This window comes from Rhinolophus ferrumequinum, chromosome 23 (genome assembly GCF_004115265.2).
Source record: "Rhinolophus ferrumequinum isolate MPI-CBG mRhiFer1 chromosome 23, mRhiFer1_v1.p, whole genome shotgun sequence".
In the NCBI taxonomy this organism is placed as follows: domain Eukaryota; kingdom Metazoa; phylum Chordata; class Mammalia; order Chiroptera; family Rhinolophidae; genus Rhinolophus; species Rhinolophus ferrumequinum.
Genome location: NC_046306.1, coordinates 22,146,937 through 22,165,459, shown reverse-complemented (window position 1 = coordinate 22,165,459; position 18,523 = coordinate 22,146,937). Strand labels below are relative to the sequence as shown.

At 52.1% G+C, this 18,523-nt stretch overlaps 1 protein-coding gene across 2 annotated transcripts in view; it reads right to left on the bottom strand.

Annotated features, from left to right (window-relative positions):
• The window catches only part of NOL4L (nucleolar protein 4 like), a 125,270-nt gene that overhangs the window by 54,968 nt on the left and 51,779 nt on the right, over nucleotides 1–18,523 (bottom strand). For both annotated transcript variants that reach the window (XM_033094632.1, XM_033094633.1), the window contains exons 3-4: nucleotides 15,551–15,662; nucleotides 6,403–6,512 (exon numbers count right to left, since the gene is read on the bottom strand). In XM_033094632.1, coding sequence (XP_032950523.1) covers nucleotides 6,403–6,512; nucleotides 15,551–15,662 — 222 coding nt within the window. The remainder of the gene's footprint in view (nucleotides 1–6,402; nucleotides 6,513–15,550; nucleotides 15,663–18,523) is intronic.

Genomic DNA, 18,523 nt, shown 5'->3' with positions numbered 1-18,523 from the left:
CCTCTTTTCTTCCTCTCCTTCCCCAAATTTCCTCTGGCCTTCCTCAGCCCAGGTCCTCCTAGAGCTGTTACCTCTCAGCTTCCCTCACTCGGGCCCTCTTTGTGTTCTCAAATCTCATTTAAAAATCAGTGTGTATCCCCTGAACCACGTGGCAGGTTCCCGGTCCCTTCTTGTTTCTGTTTTCTGCCCTGGGTTACAATTCATGGCTGCTTGTCCCTTCTACCAAGAAACGCCCCTTGAGAGCAAGCACACTTCGTCCTCTTTCTGGCCCTGGTCTCTTGTATAAGGCCATTCCCTGTGTCTATTAAACAAAAGTTGCATAATAATATTACTGTCAATAGCAGCAGAGGTCATTGAAACTTCCTCCATGCTTCTAATGTGCCTGGCACTGTGCTCAGCACTGAGCTTGCTTTGTGTCTTTTTAGCTCTTGGAGTTATTCGATGAGGTAGGGGTATTATTATTACTCTCAAGTAACTGTTGACAAAAAAGAAGCACAGACAGGCGAAGCAATTTGCTCGAAGTCACACAGCTGGTGGTGGTGGAACTGGTCGTGTCAGCCTGACTCCAGGGTCTTGGGCTTAGGTGGGTGGGCTGGCCTCCTGGCTGGGAACGGCGCTACTCCACACTGGGCTGCAGAAAAGAGTCGGAGGGCCAACATTTTGGGGACTCTGGGGCCCCTGGACAGGGTCTACTGACCCTGCAGGCCCTACATGTGTGTCAGGGGGAGGGGAAGTCCTGCCCCTCCTCCCCCACCCTCCAGGACCTAAGGAAACACTGGTCTAGGAGCACAGGCAAAGGAGAGGGAGGCAGAGGTTAATGGAAGCAAGTAAGAGCCTCCATCACACGGGCTTAAACAATGGAGCCTCGCACCACTTCACACGCTGCTGGGAGAACCATTAAAACCATTAGTGGGACATTAGTACTGCTCCAAGCACTGGAGAGAGGGGAGGCGGAGGAAGGTGCTGACAGCCCTCCTGCCCCAGGACGAGCGAGGAGTTGGTGGGGGCAGAGGGGTGTGTGGGAACCAAAAAAGAGCCAAGCCAGAAAGTGGCTGAGCCTCCCGGGTCTCAGCCTCCGCCTCTGTAACATGAAAGTATGTGTCAGGAAAGGAGCACAGATGATTTGTCTCTCCCCTTCAGGATCTGGATCTGATTTCCACCATGGGGTCTTGGTTCAATCCCTGGATCTCAGGACCGATCAGGAGATCAGGATAACGTCACCCATAATGTGGATATCAAATTACACATGTGCCGCTGCAGATAACGGGCCTTCACAGGGTAGGGGCAAGCTCCCCGACCCAACCCCAGTCCCCTGCCAAACACCTCTGCCGGTATTCCCTTAGGCATCCCATATTTAAGGCAGTACCAGTTCCCAGGCCAAACAAAGCCGGCTCTGCCAGCATCTCCGCCAAGATGCTTTCCCTCCACCAGCGCCGTGGGCCATACGCACAGGCGGCACACCCGCTCCAGGTCCTAAAGAGCACACATCCCCATCCAGCACATGTGGAGAGAAGCAGGGCTTGGGGGCCCGGCAGGTGCACAGGTTCCGGGTGGAAGAGATCGGCGTGTCAGTTCACACTAGTGGCCGCGTGACCTTGAGCAAACACGGACTCTTTTTGAGCCTCGGCTATGGCATTTATCAAATGAGGATAACGTGACCTGCAGAGTTGTGAGGGCAGGGGGTGAAGTGTGTAAGGGGCTGGACACAGAACAGGTGCCCCAAAATGACCCACCTGCCTGAAACAGCACCCTCCCTGCGCTCCCTGATCTTCCTCTGTTCCTCTCAGCTCTTCCTACAGACCCCAGTGTTGATTTCAGTTTTCCTTGTCTCTTTCACTGAACTGTGAGAGCTCGAAGAGCAGAGATGTGGCTCTGTTCACCACTGTCCCCTGGGCACCTGGCTCAGGTGCACAATGAAAGGATGGAAGGATGGATGGATGGATTGATGGATGGATGGATGGATGGATGGATGGATGGAAGGATGGATGGATGGATGGATGGAAGGAAGGAAGGAAGGATGGATGGATGGATGGATGGATGGATGGATGGATGGATGGATGGAAGGATGGATGGATGGATGGATGGATGGATGGAAGGATGGATGGATGGATGGATGGATGGATGGAAGGATGGATGGATGGATGGATGGATGGATGGAAGGATGGATGGATGGATGGATGGATGGATGGATGGATGGATGGACGGAAGGATGGATGGATGGATGGATGGGTGGATGGATGGATGTATACAGGCGAAGGAATGAGTGAATGACAGGAAAATTATATAACCAGCTTATTTGGTAGGTGGAAACATCAAGAGGCCCAATGGCAAAGAGACTCCAAATTATATGGAAAATAGCATGAGGAAAACAAAGCTATTCAACGGTCTGCAAGGGTGGACACCAAAATATTCAGTGATCTGAGTGGTGGAATGATGGTGATTTTTATCACCGTGCTTTTGCTTTTTGGCTACTGATTTTTCTACTGAGGGCATATGCTACTGGTGTAATTAAATTTTAAAAAGTATGAAAGAAAACGAAAAGAGACAGAAAACAAAACCAGTGGCCGTATGAGGAAGAGACCCGGCACTCCTCTTGCAGCATCCTACACTCAGCCCTGAAAGGGGTTTTGAAAAATAAGCAGCTGGGTTGGCGCTGACTGGCAGCCTCTGGTCCTTAAGCGAGTGGCCGCCCCCCTCGCTGGGGCCTCATCTTATGAGAGCATGCTCCACGTCAGTCCTTCCTAACCTGCCCCCTACAAGAAAATGTATTCATCATCTGAATGGGATTTCAGTTTTATATCTTTATGAGAGTTTTCCCAAGGGAAAAAAAAAAGATTTTATCAGGTTATGCATATTTTCAGCTCAGTGTGGCCACTGCCATGCGAGTCCCTGGTATCTGTGTCTTAGGATGGAGGTCCTGGGAGGGTGAAGCCTGAAGCCCAAATGTCTTACACGTTGAGGACACCATAAATATTTGCCACATTGAATAAGATGTCAAGAAGAATCTTTTTCCTTTGTGTTAATGTTGCTATTGAATTTTCATATTACCTAATACTCTCATGGAGAAAGACCCATCTCCCAGCACATTAACCTGACATGACTGGACAACAAGCAATGTGATTCTGTCCATTTCACAAGTAAACCCCATCACCTGTTAATGTTAATATCTGCTCAAAGTAAAGCGAGGGGAAACATTTTACTTGCCTTACTGTTTGTCTCTGGGATATCTAATGCTGGGGGAAAAAATGAACTATTAGGATTTTTCTCACCCACGTATTTTTTTTTTCTTCAGCTCCAACTCAAGTAGTTATTTCAATTTAGTTGTGGAGGGTGCGGCTCACAGTGGCCCATGTGGGGACTGAACCGGCAACCTTGTTGTTAAGAGCACCACGCTCTAACCAACTGAGCTAACTGGCCACCTCTCACCCAGAGTTTTTAAATGTAAAACTTTGTTCAGCATTAATAAAATATCATTAATCCTGGCTCCTAGTGACTGTAGACTGGGTCTATTTTCCATGTAGCCTGCGTGAGTGATTTGCAAACACTACAGGTGTCCTCTACATTTCGTGGTCAGAGTGATGAGCAAGGAATGAACCCACTTTTGGAGGCTGGTCTTGGGACGTGGGGTTGGACAGCAGCAGAGCCAGTTCCATGGCTGCCTTTGGATAGGGGGCCAACCGCCCACCCCAAAGGGAGCCCTGCTCTGACTTTGCTACAGGAATGAAGCTACTAATTCAAGTATACGTGTTTTTAGTTCCAACTCAAGCTGAAGAATGAAAGACTTCTGGGTCCTTGGCCCTTCCTTGCTGCTGCAGATAAATAATCTGGTGAGCAATGTGATTTTCTGTTTCGCCATGTGCCCAGCTATAACAGGAATAACGGTGCTGCCTGAGAGGCTGAGGCCTTGAGAGCTCATTGCTGTGTGTGGAGTGCTGGAGACTGACAGATGCAAGGCCCTGGGCACAAGGTAGGATGCTGCTTCTCCTGCCACGTGTGCAAGGAGCATCTGCATCTTTGATCTCCTGCAGCACACAGGAGAAAGCCGGCTACTTTCAGAGGGCCCCCATCAGGGAAACTACCAGTGACGGCGAGGGAGACACAGTCAACTCCACTGTAAGCAGAGGCCACCCCAGCCTCAGCCCCAGCTGGACTCTCAGAGCCCCCTCAGGACAAAAGCCTTCCCACAATCCTCCCTTCCGTTGGGCGTAGCCTGAACTTCACTAGGGCAATTTATCCATCTCGCTTCATGAACTTCAGTTCATTCACAGATATCAATCAAGTGCCTAACACTGTCCTTTCCCCTTTGTCTTCAGCAGTAGAACTCTTCACAGTTTCTGCACCAGCCACACCAGCATCTCAAATTCCCACAGGCACTATCTTCCCTTGAGCCACAGGGCCCTTGCACAAGCTGTTCCCTCAGCCTGGAGCGCTGTTCCCTTCAGACCTTGAACTCAGCTCAAGCATCCCTTTTTGAGGCAAACCTTCCCTACCCTCTGCCTCCATTCCTCCCACGCTCATCTAAGTACTCACAGCACCACATGTACTCACAGCACCACATGCATGGCACTTGCCACAGCTGTACTGTAATGGCTAATTAATCTTTCCCTCAATTGTTTGTGGCTACTTGCTATGAGCTGGGTATTTGTGTGTGATTTTTTTCGTCAGTGTCTGTCTCCCCCTAGACCACAAGAAGAACCAGGAAAGGTGCTGTCACTGCTCATCCCCAGCTCACAGAGTAGGGCTCCATAAATACTTGCTGAATGGTTGAATCCTTGCTAATGCATCTAGCCAGCAGGCTTAATCTCCCCCAGACAGTAAGAATTTGTATAACCAAATGAAACGTAACAGGACCCACTAAGGAGGGATCCCACGTGGGCTACACTGACCACTGCTGGTTCTGGTGGTGGTCTGGGCCTCGCGCTATTTTGTAGGCAATGAAGAGCCCTGGGGCTTTACTCCCGGCTGTTCAAGTGGCCCTGCGCTTCACTCCTCATGGTGGCAGGATAAAAATGGTGATAAGAATGCGTAAGAAGCCGGTGCCTATGACAGTGTGGATGGTTATAGGAAAAGAAAGGCGACGGGTCTTCTCCAGCGGTAGTCAGAGGAATTCTCATGCTGAGTCTGCTCCATGCTGTGTAAGACTTAATCACTATCACCAACCTTACTGCTGACATTCCTACACAGAAACAACTTGGCCACGCTGAGGGCGAAACTCCAACACCATTTTCCCCATTGACATTATCTCTGATGATGTGAAGTTTCTTAGGGACACAACCATCACAGAACAGACACTCTCAGGTGAGATGTGGGCGACAAAGAGACGAAAACAGCTCTACTACTCAGAGCAGCGTTTATTTCATTCAACCTTTAGGGCTGGGCGTGGTGGGTATGCCATTCCCCCTCCTTAGGGGAGTGCCGACTCGGTATGTTCAAGCCAACCAGCTCAAATCCTCAAACTGGGTGCCACGGCCCCAGATGCTACCTGAACACATCCTGCTACATCACCCTGGAGCCGGCCATGGAGCCATCCACCCTCCCCACCCCCATGACAACACATGCGCAGGTTGTCAAGGAGACCAGCAATGAGAGAAACAGCATGCATTCAGGGCTAGAACTCAGACTCTCAATGAAAGAACCCATTCCCCTGGTCAGGCCACAAAGATATGCTGAGTTCAGATGTCACAACAGATGAGGACACTTGAAGCTGGAGGTGTGAGATTATTACTGTGGTTTTAGGCAGTGGCGGAGGAAAGGGGTGAAACTCGTTTGTCCTCCTTTGAAAGACAGTCGGGCTACTTGCTTTGTGAAGGCCTAGAAGGTGGACTGTGGGGAGGCAGGCAAGAGTGGTTTTCTTTTAATAGCCCGTTTCCACGGTGCCTGACAACGCTTGGCAATCCACTCTGGGGAGTCTCGGACAGCCAGGGGCCTTATCTTACTCGGGCCACCTGCCAAAGCCCATCCTCCTGGCCTGTCTGGGCCCCCAGAGTGACAGAGGCCACAGGCTGGCGGCCAGGGCCCCCCTCTTTCATCTCCCTGGGGAAAGGAGGTGAGTGACATAGCAGACAAAGGGCAGAACAGAGAGAGAACCACCCAGGAGCCAAGGTCGGCAGCTCTTACCGTCCCCCTCCCATCCTTGCCCTTGGGGAAAGTTTTGTGAAGCTTGAGCTCCCTGGGTTTCACTGAAGACCCGGCAAGTCTGTCTGCCCAGCAGACCCTCTAACTAGGAACACATTCTTTCCCTCCCCTCTCAGCGTGGACTGCACAACGCAGATAACCAGATAAGGGCCTCTTTGATTTCCAGTGTGTTTACACAGGCTGTGGCCCCACATCGTGGACAGGCTCCACCACACGCAGGCAAGTTAGGACGCCTTCAGGTGGGGGGCAGGGGGACAGACGTCTTACCTGCTCCTGGGAATTCATCACCCGCAACTTCATCTGCTTCAGGTAGGTGGAGGTGAGGGGCATGTTGTAATCAATAATCCCGGAGACCAGAGGAGAGGCAGGCTCGCTTTCTGGCAGAAAGAACCAAAGCGACCCCTTTTAGTCTGTGCTGTGGGCCACCAGCGCCGCAGCACGCCCTGTCACCCACGCGGAGAACTCAACACAAAGCCAAAGGTCACAAACTGCTGGTTCGCCCACCATCCCTGGCCCGTAGGTGTGGACTGCCTGGAGCTGCAAATACTTTTCATTTAGGTGCCAGTGTTTTGTGTGTGTTTTTTTCCATTTAAAAAAATGTTCAATTGCGGTTGACATTCGATACTATATTAGTTTCAGGTGTACAGCATAGTGGTTAGTTATATAATTTAGGACGTGATCCTCCGGTAACGTCATAGTACCCACCCAGGTGCTAGAGTTTAATAAGAGAGTTCACATTTTAAAAAATGAGGGGTATTTGGCTAGACAAATGGAAGCTCTGGCCACACAGGGGCTGTATTCCCACATGGCAAAGCACCACTGCCTTTCAGACAGGTTGCGAGCTCTCCATTTTGCCACAGGCCCCACCACTCCCTATGGCATCTTACACTTTCACTCAGGTCTGATACTTGCGAGGCCCTTGAAGGCATTTATGTTTCCAATCCTGAGCTAAGCCTTCTCTCTTCCTGGTGCACACATGCCACCCCCCCCACCTCTCACCCCCAAGGCATCCCCCCAAAAGCACCGTCAGGTACCATATGGTTCACAGCTCTGGGCCAGGCCTCCAGTACCACCCTCCCCCTCCAAATTCTGGTTCCTCCTTAATCACATAGAACATTGTTCCTCCCATTTATTGCTTTGTTGTCCTGAAGATCAAAGTAACTTGTGTTCTTTTTGTAGAGCATGTGCAAAGTGTGGAAAGATGTAAAGAAAATTTTAAAAAACCCATAATTGCACTAAGCAGCTTGGCATATGCTTCTGTTTATTTTTTCCCTGTGATTTCTCTTCTTTATGTCCTTGATATCATAATGAACACAGAAAATTATAGTCTGCTTTAAAAATTTTTTTTTGCTTAACATTTTGTCATAGACATTTCCCCCACCATCAAAAATCTTGTTTTTCTTTACAAATATGATTTTTATAGCTGTGTACTATTTTAGCAGTTTACTTAAGTCATTCCCTTATGATTGGCTATCTATGTTGTTTCCTATTGGAGGCTACTATAAACAACACTGTAAGGAACATCTCTGAGCATGGATATTGGCTCAAATTTATGATCATTTCCTTTTTAGAACAGATTCCAAGAAATGGAATTCATGAGTCGAAGGGTAGGGATATTTGGTAACTCTCGAAATCTCTAGTAAAGCTGTCTTCTACAAAGGCTGCTGCCATGGACACTGCCCAGCCATCGGTTCTGCATCTTAGGGGCCACTGTAGGTGGCACATAGGACAGACGAAAATGGTACAGGAATAAGTCAAGGAAGACGGGGAGCATGATTAAAAGGGAGCCTGTCATCTCTCTCCCCAGTCCAACTTCCCCTTCAGATGTCTCCTGTTATGACCAAGCTTAAAACCCTGAAGTCACCTGTTGGGACCTGTCACACTGAGTGATGGCTCATTTTAATCACCTGACCCTGCTTTGCCCTCTGCCTGGGGAAATAGTCTTGGTTACTTGTTCTCGGACTTCCTCCTCCTCCTGCCTCCAGGGCTCCAGGCCTTTGAATCAAAGTTCCCCTGGTGCTTGGTTCTGTTCAATGGGCTGGGCCTTGAGTATGTAAGCAGGACTAGCTGAAGCCTGCCCTCCACCGTCACCGCCATACCCAAAAGATAGGCTGAAGGCGAAGTGAGTGACAGGGCCAAGGTGGAGGAATGCAGAGGATATGCAAGGTGATTTGCTAAACCTGCTGCTTCAGAGCTGGAGCTCAAGCCAGAAAGGCCCCTGCAACCTTGAAAACACTATGCTGAGTGAAAAGACGCCAGACACAAAAGGACAAATGCTGTGTGATTCCACTTATATGGAATATCGAGAACAGACATATTCATAGAGACAGAAAGAATAGAATTGATTAGGGATGAGGGTGGGGGGACGGGAAGTTATTGCTTCATGGGGACGCACTTTCAGTTTGGGATGATGAAAAGGTTTTGGAGACAGTGGTGATGGTTGCTCCACAGTGTGAATATAACTAGTGCTACTGAATTGTACACGTAAGAATTAATAATATAGCAGGTTTTACGTCATAAATATTTTACCATAATAAGGAAAAAAGAACTCTGCAAACAAAGGGGAGAAAACTACCCAAAGCGGAGAAGGGACGTTCCTACTTGGCAAGGATAGAAATAGCCCTTGCAGGAACCAGGGGTGCTGTTTTGAGGTGGTATACATGTCTGGTGACTGCACAGCTTAAATAATATTTCTTACATTGTGTAAAAATTCAGAACTTTGTTTAGCTTTCTAAAGCTATGTTGTCAAACAGAAATTTTGTGTTCTTTGAGGAAGATTTTTGTTCTTTGAGGAAGAGGTAAATGTCACTACTATAACGTCTCAGACACTGGCTTGAAATGGACCAAACTTTTTCTTTTTTTTTTTCAGACAATTCCTCTTGGTTCGGTGGCAGAGGGGTTCTCTGAAACAAATGCACATTGGCCCCTTTGGCACAGACGCCCAGTGCTGAGGGGAAACTAAACTGTGTTCTTGGGTCCTCGTGACCTCTTCTCCTTGCTGTCCCATCATCAACGCAGACTTGACCTCCTTAAACCCAGGGGCATGTTGGGACCTGCCCCCCCCCACCAAAACATCGACGGTTGGATGCCGTATATGACAACACTGAGATGGTGTCACTCAAAAGAGCCACAGTTTCTGTTTTTGGATCATGGGTCTTCAGGCGGAAAATGCTGCTGTTTCCATTTAATTTCCTCGAAGATGGGGCTGTCTGGTGAAAACCTGTTAGACAACATGGTACGTGAGAAGCCCCCCTCCCCACCTAAGGGACCCCGGTCAGAGCCACAAACGACAACTTCACCAGGTATCATGGCGACTCTTGGTGTTTGGTTATACATGGCGGCTGAGCCTATGTTCCTGTACTGATGGTCACCCATGTCCCTCCTGAAATGCCACAGCTGCATATGAGAAGTTCTTTTTAATAAAGCCCAGTACAGCTTTAGGAAAAAAAACACAAAACAACAACAAACAGTGGCTGGGATGGTGCTCTTGGAAGGTGGGAGAAGGGCTCTTCCTTGCCCTGTTCCCTCCCCTGCAAACCCACAGATCAGAAACTGCTTTTGGTGCCCAGAGGTGAACCAGAACGGCTCGAGAACAGGAGGCAGGATGCCCTTGTCTGGGGAAGCTGGGACATCCTGAACCACATGCTCACATCCATCAGAGGTCGGTGTGCAGTGAAATGTTCCATCTGCAGTTCCAGAAGTGAGAGTTCTGTGGGGGAGACAGGACCTTGGCGGGCAGGGAACATTCCAGGTGAGGGAATGCTCCAGGGAGCTGTCTGTGGGAGGTCAGAGCTTGGCCACAGCACAGTCAAGTGGAAGGCAAGCAGGGCTTTCGGCAGTGGGGAGTCCCCACGGCTCTGGAGGCAATAAATGCCGCACAGAGAGCATCAGCTTAGTATGAAAGACGTAAGGAGCAGGCGGGCCTACAGGCGCTCACAGGTGAGACAAATGCCAGGATGGGGGATGAGCTGAAATGGACACATGAACGAGGAAAAGTGGCTTCCGGGGGCTCTGCTGAGACAGGCCAGGCTCCTGCTGTGGTCAACACATGCAGTGGCTGTGGGGACAGAGCTCCAGAGAGCAGTTTCCAGGCTCTCGGCCTCACGTGGAAAGGTGCTGGCTCGGGTAGTAGTTGGCCGTCAGCTGTAACCCTTGAGCTGTTGGCCACTAATATAACTGCCGCGGCTGCGCTGAGGAGTGGAGTCGAGGAGAGTCGTCGGTTGGTTGGCAGAAAAGCGGACAGCAGGTCGCATGTCGTGTGAATCCAGCCTCCAGTGAGACTATAGTAGTATGACTCCCCTACCTATGGCTCCGTGGGTGTTCCTTTTTGGCCTAGCCACATCCTGCATTCTTATGTGGCGAGCAAGAGCAGAGACCCCGCAGACTGCCCCGCACAACAGTGGCCATGCTTGAGCCACCACAAATAACCTGATACCATTGGTGAGTTAGGAGCTAGCAAGGGTCACAGAGTTGAAATAATCCAGCAGGTCGCTGGTGAGAAAAGCAAAGGAATTACCCAAAGAAATGTTTCAACACCTCTTTGCCAAGGAAAACTGAAACCAGCCCAAGCACAAGACCTAGTTTTACAGGCCTTGAAGATAATCAGCGATGCGGAGTCTTTACCCAGGCCCCACCTCGCAGGCAGGCGAGCCCAGCGCTGACCCCCACCGCTGGGCTCCGATGGCATTCATTAAGCAAGGTAAATTTCAACGAGGCGGTGGCCTTCGCTCCTCCAGGTGGAACACAAGGCGGTGGTTCTCATGATCTTTCACCTACAGAATGGAAGGACCCGTTGGTTCTGGGTACCAGTGGCAAGGGCTGCGTGTTGAAGGATGTCATGCAGGGACTCTGCTCCCGCTCCCCACACAAGAACGCAGGACATGGCGAGGCCAAAAAGCAACACCCAGGGAGCCACAGGTAGGGGAGTCACACCACTATAGTCTCGCTGGCGGCTGGTCGAGACGCAAAAGCAAACATCCGCCAGTACCCCAACAGGGGGTCTTCCTGCACCCCAGTTTCACTGGCGGCCAAGCGAAATACAGGAAGTAGGATCCACATGATCCGCAATCCGCCACCAAAGCTTGCTAACCGCACTTGCTAGCCGCAATCCGCTGTCTGCTTCTCTGCCAACCAACCAACCCCCTAGCGTAGCCACGGCAGTTGTATTAGTGGCTAATGGCTAACCGGTAACAGCTGATGGCCATCTAATAACCGAGCCAGCACCTTTCCACGTGAGGCCAAACGCCTGGAAACTGCTCTCTGGGACTCTGTCCCCACAAAGGATATGTGCATGATGAAGGCCTGGTACAGAGGAGCCCCGAGACCAGCTCCTCATGGGTCTCGGATTTGAAAACAAAATTGAGGGCTGGGGCCAGCCAAAGGTGATTTTAAAAACAACCACCAAAACCCTCTGTAGGAGAGAAATAAATCAGTGGATGAGCAAGTGTTCAAGGAGCACCGATGTGTGTGCTTTTAGGGTGGGGTAGCCCAGTAGGTACAGTCCCTGTGCTCAGCAGGGTGGGACCGACGGCAAGTCCATTAGAGCTCAGAGGAGGAAGAGTTCAAGGCAGCTTTGTGAAGAGAGGATCTGAACTGGACTTATGTTCAATCACTCAGCTGACAGCTACTTAGCACTTGCCAGGAGCTCCTCGCAGACACTCCTGCTTGATGCTCCCACGAACTCCACGAGGTGTGTGCTGGTATCAATACTTCCTTTTATAGAGGAGGCAACAGTGCATGGAAAGGCTATGCAATCTCCCATGTCACCCAGCAAGTGATGGTGAGAGCTGGGAGAGGACAGGCCAGCAAGCGGGCCAGCATGGAGCTTCTGCAGGGGCCAAAGAACGGGCTGGAGTGGGATCGTGTCGGGGAAGGACAGGAAGGAGGGTATCTGGAGGAGCCAGACACGAGGGGGTTGGAAACCACACAGAGGAGTCTGGGCCTGGCTGCAAAGCAGCCTCCACTTGAGTGGACGACTCCGTCGCTGAGGAAGGGACCCTTCAGCAGGTAATTGGCATTGCCCAGTGCAAACTTGCAGTTTGCAGCCACGGAAAGAATATTTTGTCACATCAGAGAACACAGAATGTGCCCCCAGAGGCTCCTCTCCCCAGAAGCCAGGGCTGGTCTGATGGCCCACTGGTTCTCATTCTCTGTCTCCTTTCCACCTGGATCAGGGGCTGGTGCAAGGAGCGTGGAGCCTGGAGGCCCTGGAATTTCCCATCCTTGGACTTCCTGATCCTCAGCAGCCTCCTTTGTTTGTGCTCCTCGTGCTGGGGGAGGGTCTGGGACTGTCCAAGCCCCCACACTCTGACGGGACAAACCGCTGAGCAGGGGAGGCTGCTTTGCTTCCTCTCTTTCTTTTTAACACGAGGCCAGGAAGCGAAGCATTCTCCCAACAGCCCCTCGAGAAGTCTCCATCCTGTTCCCTGTCCCCCTCCTGCCCCACCTTCCTGGGACAGGAACCAGGGGGCCTGACTCTGGGGCCAGGGGCAGGTTCTGATTTCCCTGCAGGCAGGCGGAGGAAGGAGGAGAGAGGGTTGGCATGGCAGGAGTGCCTGTGAAAAAGGGGTCGATGTAGCTGACCGCATCATCCAGAGAGACTAGCACGGTAGGCGGCAATAAAATCTCCAGGCTCTCAGGTGGGGCAGAAGGGAGAATGCCAGCTGGCGAGTGAGGTCCAGGCAGCTAATGCCTCTGCCCGTGGAGCAGACAGGGGAGCCTTTCAGACGCTAAGGCTCTCCACTGGCAGCTTCCAGAAACCAAACCCTTCCCCTTTGCCCAGCATTCAGCTTATGGACCCAGGGTGTTCACCTGGGGTGACAAACCATGTGTCTCCCCACAGGGCCACCTGGACACTGGCAGTCTTGAGTCTGGGCTCCTTGTGTAACAACATAGGAGACAGGCTGATGTTGCCCAGGCACCCAATAGAATGCGGCCGTTTAATTCAGCCGCATCCTCATGACCGCCTGGAGAGAGGTTTACTCCCATTCTGCTGATGAGAAGATAAATCCTCCTGCCTTCTGGGGACCTTGGACCAATGGTTTCTCGACAACACCTTTCTGTGCCTCATTTCCTCGGCTGTAAACCAGGATGGATACCTCATAGGCTCGCAGGAGCTGTTATGAGCAGATGAGGTTCAGAGAGGTCCCCTAACCTGCTGAGGGACACACAGCATGGAAGAGGGTGGCACACCCAGACCTGCCGGACCCCAAGCCCATGCTGCCTCTTGCTCTCTTGGTATCTCTTCCCCTCTCTGCATGAGAAGCTCTGCTCATGGGGACAGAGAAGTGGCATTCCACCCAATGATGGGCAAAGCACCTCTCTCCACCTGCCCTCTGTCCTGCCTGGAGCAAGCCCCTGGAAAGAGAGGCTCCACACCAGAGCTCACAGAGCTGGTTTATATTCTAGGCCACTCCTTCCTGGCTGTGTGCTCTTTCCCTCTCCACCTCCCTCCCTTCCACCTCCCTCCCTTCCACCTCCTCCCTCCTTCTACCCTGGGGTGGGGGCACCATGGTGGCAGCATGAAAACGAAACAGGCTGCTGCTATGCTGGCATCACCCTTCCAACCATGCGGAAGCCCACAGATGAGGAGGAGTGGAGCTAGAGCCCTGGAGACCTCACAGCCTTCCCTGAGGAGTGGGGGAGGTGAGAACACCCTCCACACCAGCAGGAAGGAAGGGAGCAGCAGAGATGGAGACTGCAGACACCCCAGAGTAGCCCACAAATGCGGGGCCCTCTTGGCCTCGCCTCTGCTCCCCCAGGCAAATGGTTTCTGTATCTGACTATGCCAGTTGCTATGGAAATGATTAGGACAGAACAGGAGGGGATAGGCAGATGGATGGACAGAGAGACCAGGAAGCCGCCACCAAGGCATACACCCCTGGGGCCCAGACCTGGGCGCGGTGGGGAATGCAGCAGGGAGAGCCTTCGTGGCCCATCTGTAGGTACTAAATGGCCCAGGGGTTGCAGCTGGTCAGCTAGGGCCAGGCCGTGTGGGGCAGGGGCCTCACTCTGGCATCCAACATTATCACAATAACTGCAACAGCCACAGCTCATTCCTCCTGCATGGTAGCCGTGTGCCAGGTACAGGGATTACCTCTCAAATCTCAGCCCCTGAGGTGGGTGCCATAATTAACCCCATTTCGCAGATGAGGAAACTAAAGCTCAGAGAGATGAAGTCACTGGTTCAGGACACACAGCTATTGAGCAGCAGAGCTAGAATTTGAACCCATTCAGTGTGGCCCTGGAGCCCCGATCTTAAACCTGGAACCCAGCACTTTTTAGGGATTAACTAGATTTGTTTCTGTGCCTCGAGCTTTAGAAGCTATCTGAGGTACCCGATGAAGCAGCCGTGGCCTAGCGGTCCCCACGGGCAGGAAAGCCTCTGGAGCTGAGGAGTTGGCTGGTGTCACAAGTTGCTCGCGTGAATCAGGGATAACCAACCTGAGAGGGAAAGCCCACGTGATGCCTGTACTCCAGTTCCTCTGTGGTCACTACCTACTCAGGCTTCACTGCAGATTTTCTCTTTCCCAGATTTGGAGGATTCCACCCAAGTAAACAGGTTGCCCTTCATTCCAAGTCTATTCCCAATCTCAGGCAAAACACCCAAGGACTTCAGCAACCTTTGCAGGCTTGACACCCAGGAGCAGCCCAGAAGCCCTAATAAATCGCCCACCTGGGCACCATTTCTCAGGGCGGAGTTATATCACACCAGCCAAATGCATTGGCCCATCTTACTGTGCCAAAGCCACGTGGGAATGGATGGGCCTGAGGGTTACTGGAGGCCTCTGGGGACATTCAGGTTGGGGTGTGGGGATACTGAAGCGAGGATCCTTGCTGCATCTCCCTGGGTAGGGAAGAGCTGGGGAGCATGGATATTAGGCCAAGGAAACAAGTTTGGCTGGTCACAAGTGCTCTGGGCATTTTATATTCTAACCCATTCCCTTGATTTCCTGGCTGTGTACAGAGAGGACCTACTAGTGGCAGGTGTGTGGCTACAGGGTAGGAGGGTACACACAGCGAGGGCTGTGCTCCTGTCCTCTGGGAGCTTACAGCTGGGTGAGACCAAAGCCATGTGGACACCACCGAGGTGAGACCTGGATGGCAAGCATCACAGAGCTTAGGGAATGGGGGGGTGAGGTGGCTATTTCCATCCGGAACCATGTGACCTAGGCCTTGAAGTGCAATAGGAATGTACTATTGGTTTTTGAGTGAAACTGTACATTTGAAAAATAAAACCCAAAATGAGGCTCTCTGGGCAGCGCCGTGAACCCACACTGGCCTCTGGGTATTGTGACAACTGCTGGGTGTGCATTTTTCTATCTGTGCCTGCAAAGGGCAGGCCCTGCTGCTGGGAGAGCCTCTCCTTGCACCGCCCCTGCCTGTGAGCCTCCAGCACGTCTGCCTCCTCCCCTACCTTTGGGCTCCAGGCCGTTGGAATTAAAGTGCATTCTCTTCTGACACTCCGTGCAGCTCATCAGGAACCGGGTCACAGCCTCTCGTGGAAGGAAGGCGTAGGTCTCCGCGATCTGGGGGAGAGAGGAGGTTGTGCGTTACACGGATCTGTGGGGAAGCACTTAGTCACCGGGTCACAAAGGGCTGTGATTTGGTGGCAGGCACTTGCCAAGGAATGGCAGGGATTTGAGGAGCAAGGGGTAGGTGTCCTCGATTCTCAGCCATGGAAATGAGTCAGGACTTTCGCAGAAAACGATTTGTTTTAAAAATTTGAATGAAAGAGCTTAAAAATTTAAAAAGCAAAGCATTTAAACATCGTCTAGTCTTTCACTTATATTCTAGTAAGTAATATTCCTCTCAGAACATTTTATTGCTGTTACTGAAAAATGAGCTTATAAACATTGCTCTAGGGTAAGATGAAACAATTTCCCCTCTTAGGGATGAATAAACTGAGACCCGCTTAATAAATCCACAGGCTCTGGGCCTAAAAACAGAATCCAAGGTTCTACAAGCTATTTTCTGCCATAACTCACAGATCTAGAATCTTTCTAGGGAGATCTCTGACAGGCTGATGCCAAGGGATCATATTTTTCAAACTAGAGGCTCTTAGGGACCCCCTTGTTCCAGGTGAGGTCATGAGGCACAGAGAGGTGAACCCATTTGCCCAAGGTCACACAGCTCTTTCAAAGTAGTGCCAGACTAAAGCCCATCCTCCAGGTCACACCACCCCACACCTGCCTCCAGAGGGAACACAAGAAAGAGACTGGGTAGGGGAGTAGGGAAAAAGGGGGTGTGGGCCCAGAAGCCCAGCCCTCTCCTCTAGCTCTGGGTTTTGGGAAACCCACTGGCCCTGGTGTGGCTGCCTGAGGGGCCCAGAGGGACCTCTTACGCCCAGGTTCCCTGGGCTGAGGCCCGTAGCTCCCCAGTTGCTGGTTTTTGCACATTTCCCGGAGCCCAGGCCCTCCCGCTCCTCTCCACTAAGGGGCAGCATCACCCCACCATTCCACTCTACCCGTCGCAGCCCAGCCGGGAAAGTTGGCTGAGGACTGAGGACGCGCTGGTCAGCCCACAGGCGGCAGGGGCTGCTCTTCAGGACAGAACCCGGTCTGCGCCTTCGGGATGCACAAGTGCCCTGCTTCATCTCTTTGGTGGCCAGGAGGTGCGGTAGGGTAGGTGGAGTGGGTGGGGTGGGGTGGGGTGGGGTATATAAGAGGCCCAGGGACGCTCCAGGCTGTGGGCAGGCCCTCAGAGGACCAGCTCAGGCTGTACTCCCAACTCAGTGGGCCTTTGAGCTCCAGGGGCCACTCCTGCCTGGCAGCCAGCTGCAAACGCTGAGTAATTTTGGTGACACAATTGTTATTTCTCAGCTGATTTGATGCTCTGCGGAGCAGGCAGGCTCCTTGATGAGTTACCTCCCTTCCAAATGCCCTATCTGATTGCCTTCCACTGGAGGTCAGGGACAAGGGCAAAACCCTGGTCTCTGATTGGAGCTGGTAGGTGGGAGGGTGCTCATGTGCCTGTCCTTGGATATTAGGGTTGAGGGATGGGGGCGTTCCTGCCACCCACATGGACATCTTCATCCCAGCCCAGAACTGCCTGGAACTCTTAGGGAAGGCATGTACCTCTTAAGCCTGTGGGGTTGGGAGGGATGGGCCCTGCTGATTTCGGGCAAGAGGGCAGGGTTCCTGCTGGGCAAAGCAGAAGGATGTGGCTGACCTGGGCCAACAGAAGACCTCACAGGTGCCCTGAGGTCCAGCATTCCAGGCCAGGCCTCAGAGGAACTGAACAGAGGACTTGGGGAGGATGGTCGAAGTCTGCTGGGAAAAGGAGGGAAGGTTCATAGCATAGGCACAGCCCTACTTCACTACATGGAGCTCACCTGCCACTGGACAGAGGAACCGTTTTTACAGGGCTCAGGGAGGCCTTCCTGCTGCCCACAGCATGGGCAAAAGCCTTTCTTGCCACCTGACCTGCTGAGGGTACAGGAATGTTTCCCATAGAGGGCTCTGACCAGGGGCCAGAATGGTGGCCACAGCTCCCCTGGCCTTGCAGGGACCCAGCAGTATGCAAAGGCCAGCTAGAGTGCCACATGCAGGGGGAGTGCTGGGTGTACCCCCTTTGAGCCTCGAGTCTCACCAGGGGACAGGCAAGGTGGACCAAAGGCAGGTAGGTGAGTTCTTGGAGCTGTCTGATGGCCAGGGAAGGAAGCCCTGCCCTGCATGGCTGGAATGTCTGCAGCCTCGCTAAGAGCTCCCTCGGAAATCAGTAGAGTGGAGTCCAGCCCAGCTCTGTGCTGTTGTAGGGACCTGCATGGAAGAGGATGCCTCCCCCGACTGGGGCCTACAACCTTCTGCGGGCATCGTGTGGACAAGCCAGGGTTCAGCCTCCTGGCTTGTCCACACGAGAAACAGAACCTCCATTTCTGTTTGACTGCGTGGATGCCCAAGGCCACCGGACCGCAGGATGAGTTGAAACGAGGAGGACTATCCCAAAGGATGCTGTAGTCACTAGCATGGTGGTTTTCAGATCGTTTTAGAGCTATAGGCACTACTCTGGAAATAGACTCATGCTGAAGCCCGAAACATGAAACAGATAAAGATAGAGCTGCTGTGTTTAAGGAGGGGAAGCGCCAGGACCCGTCTGCACCCAGCATCCCTCAGCTGCTCTGGGCAGCCTGCTGCCTTGCTCTCCTCAGGGCCTCCTGCCTGGACCCTGAGACCCATATGTGAATTTGCCTTTTACGTTTTTCCTATTAGTAAAAACTGAGATAGATTTAGCTGGGAGGGACAGCAAAAGCTATTTGCAGAGTCGTTGACTTGTAAGGCCCCATTTCGCTCCCCAACTCCAAGGCCGACAGAGACAGATGAGGCCAATTGGGGGGATTTGCACCACTTCACAAGATCCTCCTTCTGCCCTGCGGGTGGATTAGCACATG